The sequence below is a fragment of the Mya arenaria genome, chromosome 17 (genome assembly GCF_026914265.1).
Source record: "Mya arenaria isolate MELC-2E11 chromosome 17, ASM2691426v1".
Classification (NCBI taxonomy): Eukaryota; Metazoa; Mollusca; class Bivalvia; order Myida; family Myidae; genus Mya; species Mya arenaria.
In genome coordinates, this window is record NC_069138.1 from 36,619,518 (window position 1) to 36,631,405 (window position 11,888).

General features: G+C 32.6%; 1 protein-coding gene across 1 annotated transcript; it reads right to left on the reverse strand.

Moving 5' to 3' along the window:
• Positions 1–493: 493 nt before the first annotated feature.
• On the reverse strand, positions 494–3,512 carry LOC128223872 (uncharacterized). The gene is made up of 2 exons (XM_052933313.1): positions 2,989–3,512; positions 494–2,357 (listed from the first exon to the last, which is right to left on the reverse strand). Exons 1-2 carry the CDS (start codon positions 3,416–3,418, stop codon positions 1,951–1,953), a joined length of 837 nt encoding a protein of 278 aa, XP_052789273.1. The 5' UTR covers positions 3,419–3,512; the 3' UTR covers positions 494–1,950.
• Positions 3,513–11,888: the final 8,376 nt, after the last annotated feature.

The following is an 11,888-nucleotide window of genomic DNA, read 5'->3' on the forward strand; positions in this document are numbered from 1 at the left end:
GAAGCCGCAGTTGTTGTTTCAGAAAGCAGTTTGCCAACAGTGCCATACCCGAACACCTGATATATTTGCCCGTTAGTTGGATACACGTGTAACAAACATGTTTACTCACCAAACGAGATGTGATGCAGGCCACCAGAAAAGCGTTTTATCATAATATTTAATTATTCCTATTTTTTCGGATTCAATTTGATTTAGATTTACTGCCCTCTGTCAAATGCGCGTATGAAATTAAATGTGTTAAGTTGTTTGGTGTAATGAAGTCAAGGGAGGCTACTACCGCGTAACGAAGTCAGAAGTTACAGAATTCACTTTATTGAGCAAAACGAGAACATAATATTTTATTCTTAGCAAAATTAATAAATTGCTAATACGAAAATAGTATCATGATACGGATTTTTCAAGACGGTGTGCTGTATTTTCACTGTCGGATATGGAAAAGGAATTTGATATAAAATTCGGCATATAATAAAAAGTGTATATCAACTGGGTTACTATATTTATATGAACAAAAACGTGACTGCACATTAGATTCCATTGTTCGAAAATCATGCTTACAAGTTGTCTATATTGTTGTGATTTCAGTTTAGATTTGATCGCTTGTCTTATGTTTAACTTATTTTCCATTGCAAGTGATATGTTTCGGAAATAATGACAGTCGCAGTCCTAAACAAACAAAGCATTTGATTGATTTCATATCTCTACATGCATACATATTTTCATTTTTTATCAAATAAGATTCATTGGATGTTAGAACATTTTATCTTCGAGCTTAATCATTGACAAAACATATAAATGTTCAAACGGTCAGAATAGAAAAATGAATGTACTATGATATTCATGTTAGTATATATGTTGTCATACGCAAAACATAGCAGTTCATGCAACAAACGAACACTTATACGAGTGTGATAGTTTAATAAAATCCCATTAAAAAACATATATACATTTTATGATAAAATGTATTGCCACTCAATATATGAGTTATTAAATAAAAGTTTGTCCACTGGCAACACAATACTATTTCAAAACATGAATGCTATTTGTATGAAGTAATACACTAGTGTACAACAATTTGTATATTTATATATTAGGAATTTCGGTATTTTTGGATGGGTGTTGCTTACTAACAACTATTATGTAAAACTACAACTTAATTAAACATAAAATTATTGCAGTTTGTATTGAATTCGAATTTCAAATGACCTATTTGCATATTTTCACGGCGTAAAGAGCTTGTTTGTTATTGTTTTCTGTCTAGTTTTCACATTTCATTTCCTGCACATACATATAAAACCATTTCAAATGATTCCAAAATAATATGAGGCCAACAGGCTACAAACTTCCCATATTTGAGGAAGGGCTTCCTTAAGTCTAAGGTATAGAATCATGATTTTATGACAGTCAATGAAAGTTTTTAAAAGGTTCCGATCAAGCTTGTGCTACAACATGTATCTGAACACACAAAACTATAAATACTGAGCGCTTTTGCATTTTAAGAAAGTACATGATAATATGTTTTAAGTTTCATATCGTAACACATAATCGTCCCTTTGACCTTTGTCGATACATGGTCTCGGGGAAGATACGGGGGCAAAAATGCAATTTGCCATATAATGATATTTCCAGAAATGAACATATATGCCATATCTATTACTTCGAAACAATTACCACATATCGCAGAATATGCATATCGATATGTCAGGTCTCAGCAAATTATTCTTTAAGTTCGATCTGTCTATATTTTTCAATAAATGAAACTATGATGAAATGATCATTTATAATTTTAACAGTTTGGAATGATATTATTCATGAATAAAGCTTTAAAGACAAACACAAAGGCACAACGTTATCTAGTTTCTTGAGAAATTTAGTACTAATTAAATTGGATTTTTAGAAACAAATAAGGCATGCTCATTTTACTGAAATGTCCTGTGATCATATATGCAATGATTACAATTTAAAACCAGATACGAAAGTATAGCGATCATAAATGTTACGTCCACTATCATTGCATGTCACCTTTACGGTATCCCCGACCTGCAACGAGAGAATGACAGTGCCCGAGACTGTCTCGTAGTTATCGTCTCTGTCCTGGACGATGAGGGACACTACATCATTGCCGTTCTTTTTTATATTGAAAATAGCGTGAGTCGTCGATGTGGACAGGTCAACCATGACAGTAGTTGAGAACACGTATAGACCGTCGACCGGAACGATGAACACGCCTGTACCCGAGTTGTAGCCCCCGCCAACATCTGTGACAACGTTGTTAAATACGATCGTTTGGCGGGAGGATGAACTTGCTATAACGGACGACATGGTGGCAAAGAAGGCAACGGGAGGGTGGTGCAAACTATCTGAAATTAAATTTCAAACAATCCTACTTTTTTGCACTTTACAATTTCAACCGACTGTGTATTAGCGTGCTCTCATTTTATCCAGATACAATTTGACTCCAAACATTGTTTAGGGCATTTTGGAGTTGTCATACAAGAAAAGTGTGGCTGGGGTAAGTCTTAAATTGTTCGATCTGGTTTCATAATTGTATACCATTGTGTTTTCATAAATATTTGAATGAAAGGGTCACTTGGAAAATTTAAGAAGCGGGAGATCGGAGGATCAAACCCACTCCCTCCATTTGGTCCCGTAATCGAGAACAGTATTTATTACACATAAGATTTGCTAGTTTATATTAACAAGCAAAAGGAGAGTTTATTCCGAATTATATACAATGTTTTAGAATATGCACACTACCTAATGGTCAATATAGCAGACAATCAGTTTTGTATTTGAATACAATTGATTTAAGTACATAAAATTCATCAATATATACAATAACACGTAAGTTTGCATTGGTTGAATAGATCAATACGGTTAGCATCGTAGAGTGTACGATATTCTATTTAAAAAAAGTATAAATTACATTTATACGCGCTGTTTTATAGTATGTTTCTACTATTAACCATTTTGCAAGTAAACTAAACGTACCTGTCATATTCTTGACCATAACATCGAGACGTTGATCGTGTTCCTCAAGGGATTTCTCATGCCCGTCAAAATTTAATTTCGTCCTGTTTTCAAACTTTTCAAACTCAATTTGTAAGCAATTGTATGCTTTTTCTAAGTCTTGAAAAGCATTTACTGACTTCTCTATATCAGTATCGTGTTTCTTTTCTTGACCTTGTATTTCCATTTTCGAAGTGTTCACCTCGGTTTCAACGTTCGTCAGTCTCTTTTCAAGCGCTTCCAGCTTACCGAGAAGTTCCTCATTCTTGATCTCAGCTCTCACCATTTTCTCCAACATTTTCTCCTCGTAGTCAAACCGGCTGTAACATCGGGGTTCATTCATGTCACACACCGTCGATTCAATCATAAGAACCATGACGAAAAATTCCCGAATGTACTTGACAGAATACATGTCCAAGAAAAAAAAATATTTGAATGACGAAAGACAAGTCGCTAAATGAAATTCTCATGATCATGAACTTATGATCTCAGCCTTTTTTCTAACGTTTAAGGCAGCAGCAGAAACAAGTCACCCAAATCTTTCTAAACATTTTTGAATGAAAGTTAAAGAACAAGCTTCACACTTAAGTTAAAATGTCAAAACCAGTCATTTGATAATATGTAATAACGAACAATAACTTTGTTTACAATCGGTGTAAAGCAATTTTTGATTTATTAAGGTTAAATGATAAGGGTTTAATTTCAGTGCTTTAGAAAAAAAAAGTGTAATCCAGTTGTATATGCAATTATGAAACTCGAATTGCAACCTGTAAGAAGGATGGCAACCTTTTTAATACGTTGTTTTATTTGTATCAACTATAAGCAAACTATAAAAAAATGTTATTTGTGACGCAAAATATGGGTCCAAATGAGGTAATGGGTGAAAATGCGATATGCATACATCTGTGTTGTAAGGTATGTCCTGAGTACACCACATAAATATGGATTTTCTATTAATTTTTCATTTTTTTAATGGAATGACGTATTTTCCGACACGGGTATTATGCCATAAAACACATAATAATAATTGCCATTTTCTGCATATTGTTATGCTTAATTCGTGGTAAATTTTTGTATATATTTCAGTGATGTATTGTACTTGCTATGGAAGATGGTATTACTTTTATAAACGGTAATATCCAAAACGAAAAATTATAATGAGCTGTAAAATAAGTAACATATCTCGTTGCCACAGAAACCGATTGGAAATATACTTTATCAGCTCATTTAACTTTGAAATCATTTTAACAAAGTAATGTTATTGCTTAATTGTTGTCAAATTTGAAATAAAACCTTTGCCAAAGGAAGTCGTTTAAATTGTTTTGAATAGTTCTAAAGCTTCTCTATTGTTACTGTGATTCATGGCATCAGTTTTTGTTTTCAATCTAAAATAAAAGATTTTGCTTTCGAAAAATCTCTCTGTCTGAGAGCTAACAATTTAAATACAGGGACAAGATATGCGTCCAAAAATACGGTTTATTGAGGTTTATCTATCTATCTATCTGACGCAACATTTTGCGTTTCATTTTGCATTATTTATTATTGTTATTATTATTATTATTATTATTACTATTATTATTATTATTATTATTATTATTATTATTATTATTATTATTATTATTATTATTATTATTGGCGGTTATTGTTGTTATTATAATTGTTGTTGTTGTTTTTGTTGTTCTATCTTCTTCTTCTTCTTCTTCTTCTTCTTCTTCTTCTTCTTCTTCTTCTTCTTCTTCTTCTTCTTCTTCTTCTTCTTCTTTATTTTTCTTCCTCTTCTTCTTCTTCTCCTTCTTCTTCTTATTCTTTAGTATTATTATCATTATCATTATTATTATAATGAGTATTACTAGTGGAAATATATTTATAACTTTGCGTTTCATATGCAATTTTCTATGAAAAATTGTAATTGTCGACCTATTAATAGAATGGATTTTCGGATGTGTCACTAAGACCGAATACAATTAAACTTTTACTGGCAAATAATTGTCAAATATGTCGGTGTTTTGTAACGTTAAAATCACATCAAAACAAAATAAAAACTCTCTGAAATCTTTCTTTTCAATTGTCCGATGACCTTTAACCCATGTAAAAATATAACTTTTAAATTTTTATATTAATGTTAAATTTAAACACAAACAAATAATACCATGGGTTTTACATATCTTTCCACAATGTAAGAATATTTTTACTACATTTTGCATGATCAAATTTAATATCTTTCCAATGTATTCCACTGAATAACATTACCCAAAAGAAGTAAACGGGTATTTCAGTAGGTTACAATGGATAACTGGAAGAACTCCGAATACTGATTCCATTGAAACAGAAAAAATAACGAAGGTGACAGAGAGTGAAAGCCGTATTCGTTACTGATATATTTGACAATGATAGCAATAAAATGCAGTTCATTCTTAATCGATTATCAACGATTCGACAGTTTAACAACCATCTGTTTAAATAGATGGCAGAAAAAATTCAAAAGTTTAAAAAGTCAGGTAATATGAGTAAATATATGCGATTATTTATATCTCTAGAAAGAATATATGTTTTCTATTTTGAATTATTGGATGGTATGTCCCTTTAAACACATTTTCCCAGGAGTTTCATTCGTTCCAGACTAATAAATAAGCCCTGAATTTGATAACATAACATGCAGATACTATATCTGCCATATCTTTCCCACGAACAGGATTTATTTCATCATGAAACATAGCATGAAACAAGTGATAACACTCTCAAAATAGCGTCATCTGATATAAGTAACATATGTTTAAACCTATTTTTCTCGGAACATAATGTTATGAGTGTGATATATATGTTAGATAAGGCAAAAACTTATCTTGACTGCTTTGGCGCATGTTTTTTCTGTTTAATTTCGCTCAAAGGAAGTCTGTTTCGTGTCTAATATACATAAAACTCTGTATTATATAGAATTTCCTCGTATTTCATGAGGCATGCTAGGAGCGATCCTCTGGGTTTTTTTTTAATGTGACTGCACTTGATTCTTCGTGTGTGCAAAACAGAGGTGGAGTGTTGATTCAAAGTTAGAGGGGGCGTAACTTAGGGGATAACCTATTGACTTGCTCCCCCCGGATAAACCGAAAATTATTCGGTTTAAAGTGTTGGAAGGGTGATATGGGGGTCACCCCAAAAACATTTTAACGATTTATATTCCAATATGGTGCATTTCGGGCGTATTGTATTACTTGTACTCTCCTATATTGAAATAAAAAGCAACCCTTGACGGGTTGAGGTGGGGGGGGGGGGGCGCCGGTAACGCCTCCTTTGGAACCGCTATTGCAAACTATTCATTCTATTAAGAGCTTACTACTCCTGATCAGGCTTAATATGTATTATCTAGAACCGTCTGAAACATTTAGATTTTGTAAATTTGGACATACTTATGCATTATTTGTCAATGTACTACGCATATTAAGAGCAATATACACGTAATGATATACACCGAATCGAACGGTATTGTTTATGCTTTAACAGTAGGGACATAGAGTAAGAATATCACTTCATTTGTATCTGTCGATTTTATTGTCAATAACTGTAAACTTATAAAAAAAAATAATATGTTAATCTAGTGTATTCAAAGTCAATGAATAACAGACATCATATAATAAGAATGAAGATATTATTGTTTGTAAATATATCATAAAAGCAATTGTTATACGTAACTCAATTATTAATAATACAACTCAGTATAGTTGTACTAATAATTTCTCTGACTCTGATATAAACAAGTTATAGTTAATGCATAAGACATTGACTTTCATTTTTATCAATCAGGTCATTATTATTACATGTTTAAATACGTGACATGAATACTTCTTAACTATATGTATTAAGACGTCGGCTCGGATCATACTGAGAACAATCCACGGTAAAGACGGTAATGTGCCATTTAGAGATCTTGTGACGTCTTAGGAAATACAATACTGTTGAAGCAAGTGCTTTTTTCAACTTCTAATAAACATGTCTTTCTGACTCTTGAAAATAGAATACTGTTATTTTTATTGGATATAGATTGTGCTTCCAAACTATCTTCATTCGAGAATGTACTGACCAGAAAACAGCCAGTCTTGAGATTTTAGGTGATAAGGGACGTTGAAAATACTCATTGCACCGAATAATTTCCGTCTGGGTGAATAAAACCAAGTTACGGTGTATCTGTTGATTTCAGTGATACTAGAAGAGTAACATTAACAGACCGAGAGACTAGCACGCTGCATTGTTATGACCAAAAGTTGAAGATTCAGCCAAGCGAACAGAGAATGATAACATAGGTACATTACCTTTGAAGTAGTAAGTCGGTCAACATGCATTGTAATATTGCTGAATTTGCTAAATGAAGATATAATGTATGCATTTGGTATTATGAACAGTTTTATATTTTTGCCCGTTCTCAATTCGAAATTAAATCGAAACAACGTTACGTTTCCATACGTTTTTTCGTACGATTTCCGATAACATGCAATTTAATGTCATTGTATATTGCTTTTAAGGCATCTTCTTAAATGAAGAAATCAATTCGGTTTTGAGATGTTCTTCAATGTTTCTTGTTTGTGATTTTATGTTCTATGTCTTTGCCGTTTACCCAGTGTCATTAAACTGGGTTTATGTTTAAACTTTTTGCTACTGAGCTTGTTTCTGTAGCTTTTCGCATAAATATTCATATCAAAGGAATCGGTAATTCCCGATGGCCTGCAACACACCATAGCGCGAGGGTTAGAAACATTATACTATAGATGATTTCTCATGATAAACTGATCAATTTTACGCAAGAATTAAACAAGAAGAAATTCCGAAATTACTTGATACAGTGATGACAATGTTATTCAATGTGCTCATATACATTGTCAATATTTGAAATGTGTAATAAAGTAAGCCATTGTATTTAATTAAAACAAAACTGTAAGTACTGCAGGGGAAGGTTGGCAAGATGATAATATACTTGGTCATGTTACCAGGAGCGGCAGATTGAAATATGTACATGGTATGGAGAATAATTCTAAAACTTATGATATGTTCCATTGTACATGCTAATGAATAATATGTGCACTGATATGGATTCTTCAAAGTTATTATTCCAGTGCAAGGGGAACACCCTATTCAAATTTCCAAAATCAGTACGATATATACAAACACTAATTGTATGATTGGTACGACACGTCCGCAATATCCACAAAATGTCTATGGCACGAAACGTTTATTTTTCATGAAAAATTTCCTTTGACCTTGTACATTTACTTCAAGACCGACTAAGCTATGATAAGTTTATTGCAGTATCATATTGTCACTTTTTATTTCTGTAAAGAAGTATTAACTCTAAGGACAAGAAAAATGGCTTTGACAATTCAATCAATATGTGAGTAATGCGCAATATGGTTCTATCATAGTTCAAGTCACCTATACGTTTAATAGTTCTGTTATTTCTCATTGATTGTTCGAATGAATTACCAAGACCGCGGTTCGCAATTGGCTAATGCAAGGCGGCCTTATTTTCGGGGCACGTATTTGCATGTATTTTATTCATAGTGTAATGCTTTTAATTACAAAAGCATATGCAGTTCCAACATAATCACTTAAAATGGTAGGGAAAAGTGTAAAATTATCTGTGATTGTTTTTTAACATCAAATTTTGTTTTGTTTCCAGGCAGTTCGACTCGTTGGCAAACATGTGTCCGCCATATCAAATCCAAAACCAAACCAAAAGTCGACTTTTACATGTATTGTATGGTGTTAAACCAAATAAAATATCGTTTTTTGGCAAAATTCTAGTTTGAAAAGGGACATAAACTACAATGCTACCACAAAAAGGAGTGGTTTGTCACTTAAGCCAAAATATAACCTATTTTTTATTATTAAAAACATGTGCACCAAAAGTTGTTTAAATCCGTCAACTCATTTTGAGTTATCATCCGGACACCATATTTTTGGCAAATCCTAAGATGAAAGGAGACCAAAACTCCGACAAAAATGGTGGTTTGTAGCATAAGTCGATTATATAACCTTTATGTATGGTGTTTAACATGTATACAAAAACTCTATTAAATCCGTCAGTTCTTTCATGGGTTATTGTCTGGACACCGTATTTTTGGTAAATTCTTTTATGAAAAGGAGGGTAAACTTTGTAAAAATTAGGGGTTTGTAACCAAAGTCGAAACGGAACTATATTTTGTGGCTTTAAAATTTGTACTAAAATTGTTTTAATTAGTAAACAGCCATTCATGAGTTATTGTCCGGTATTTTAGCAAGTTCTGATTTTCAAATGACCTCCATAAAGAATTAGTGGTAGTTCACCTGTATTTATGGTGTTAAACGCAAGTGTACCAAAAAGTAATGAAATCCGTCGGCCCATTCTTCCGTTATCGTCCGGACAAGACCGACCAACCGACCGACCAATCGACATTCCCATATACTGTTCCAATCCTTGTTTGGTCGGGATATAATAATATATTACCCAAAGACTACTAGTTTGCAATACGATTCAAAAACATCCCATCATAAAATAACATTTTTGTATTGCCGCTCAATATATAATTCAGGAAAATTTCTTTAGTGTCTTAGAAAATCAATGTCGTCCTGCAGTTGCTATTTTGACCGCTTTATGGTTATGTTATTTTGTGTTTTATTCTTCATTGTTTTTAAGTCGATCCGTGCTTTGATTAGGTTTATATATTTTAATTGAGTAATTATTGTTAAATGATGAGGTAAATGTGAGGTAACTGCCATGCTGGTTTCAAGCCCCCGAACACTCGGGTTCCAGTGAACTCTTAGTATACTGACCGTTCCAATGCGGTATTCCCACCATTAAACGGTAAAGCAATTGTGATGAGGATATGGATTGTTTTTGGTGTTTGTATTTGTGTACTTGATGTTAATGTGTTAATGTATATAGTTGTAGTTTGATCCCTTGCCTTGTGCCTATACACAAGGTTTATTTTTGAATTGTCGACATATGGGCTTGTCTCTGTATTTTCATTGCATTATTAATATTGAGATTGAACGGCATATTATCTACTTCTAATTCAGTACTTGCGACGAGCACTTGATTGATTATTGATATCATTAGATCTCATCACTAAGTGTTGTGCAAGATAAAGATAGGCCTTAATTCTGCGGCTTTAGTCAGAACTGGAAATAAAATCCTGGGTCGCAAACGCATTGCATGTGAGTAAGAGCAAAGGTAAAAGTCAAACAATACTGTCATCACAATAACGGCTCAAAAGTTAATAATGTGTATAGTTCACCATTTAGGCTAAGGGGCATTAAGTCGTTAGCGTATTCATCCCACTCAATGATGATTCTTAAGTGGAAAAGAGCCGTTTTAATCAAAACTGATCGGACACCGAAAAATCTAAGATAATTAAGTAATGCATATACTTAGCGTATGTTCGGCGTTTATCTCCCTTCATCACAACAGATAATCATTAAAACACACTACAAATTCATCTTATAACATTCGCTATGGTTTAAACTTAAGTCAAAGTATTTGACTTCCTTAAGCTATATACACAGCGGCTTAAACGCTTCCAATTGACTTGCTAAGAAATCATTTACAACGTGTAGTACATAGTAGGAAGATGTAAAAATGCTTATCTTGAAATAAAATTCAATGTTTATGAAAACAATGCAATTAAAATTCTGAAATTAACTTGCACTATCATGCATCATTAAGAAATGGAAGTGAATGATTGATCATATACGATGTATTATCACATACTTTTAGGATATGAGCGTTTGTGCCCGTACTTATATCAAGATGGCGCACTGCAACGGCTTAGATAATTCACCCAAACGTTGACGATATTCAGGGTAATGCATGTAAAGAAATATGAATTAGTGACAATGTCATATTCTGTGATTGCTACTTATTGAAAAACTCTCATGCTACATTGTCAAAGAAGATTTTACTTTATTAAAAAAATGTAGTTTGTATTGAAATCGGATGTGAAATTACAATGCCAATACGCTTGTTTGTTATCATTTTCTGTCTAACTTTCACATTCACTTTTTGCACATACATGTAAAACCCTTTCAAATGGTTCCAAACTAATATGGGTCACTAGGCTCTCAACCGTCCCATAACTGAGGGTGGACGACCTTAAGCCCAAGGAAAAGAATCATGTTTTTATGACAGTCATTGAACGTCATTAAACACTGAATGTTTTAAAGGTTCCGATCAAAGTTCATGATATGTTTTAAATTCCATATCGTACCACATTATCGTCCCTTCGACCATTGTCGACAAATGAGTTTTTAGGTGATATGGAGGCAGAAATGAAATTTGCCATATAAAAATATGTTATTATTCGAAACATATTTCTAAATATAAACACTTAGGCCACATGTATTACATCGACACTGTTACCACATATCACAGTATATGTAAAAATATTGATATACTAGTATCAAAGCAAACTATTCAACAAGTTCGATCTAATTATAAATATCGCAAAATATGAAACTATGATACAATGATTATTAATAATTTTATTCAGTTTGGGATGATATTTTTCATGTACATTGCTTATAGACAAACGAAAAGGCACAATATCATCCAGTTTCTTTCCAAAGTACAAATTAAACTAGATTTTTAGAAATTCAAATTAAATTATTTGTAAATATTTAAGAAAATGATCGTGAATTAATTAGGCAACTAATTTCACTTAAATTTCATGTGCTCAGTTATGCAGTGATTACAATTTAAAACCAGATAAGTAGGTATAGCAACCATGAATGTACCGTCCACTTCCTCCACTTTCAATGCATGCAACCTTTAAGGTTATTTATCAATTGAGAATTTTGGTGTAAGACTTGGATACAATTGTCTTTTCAACCATTTTGATATGAAAAGTTTACTTGGGCAT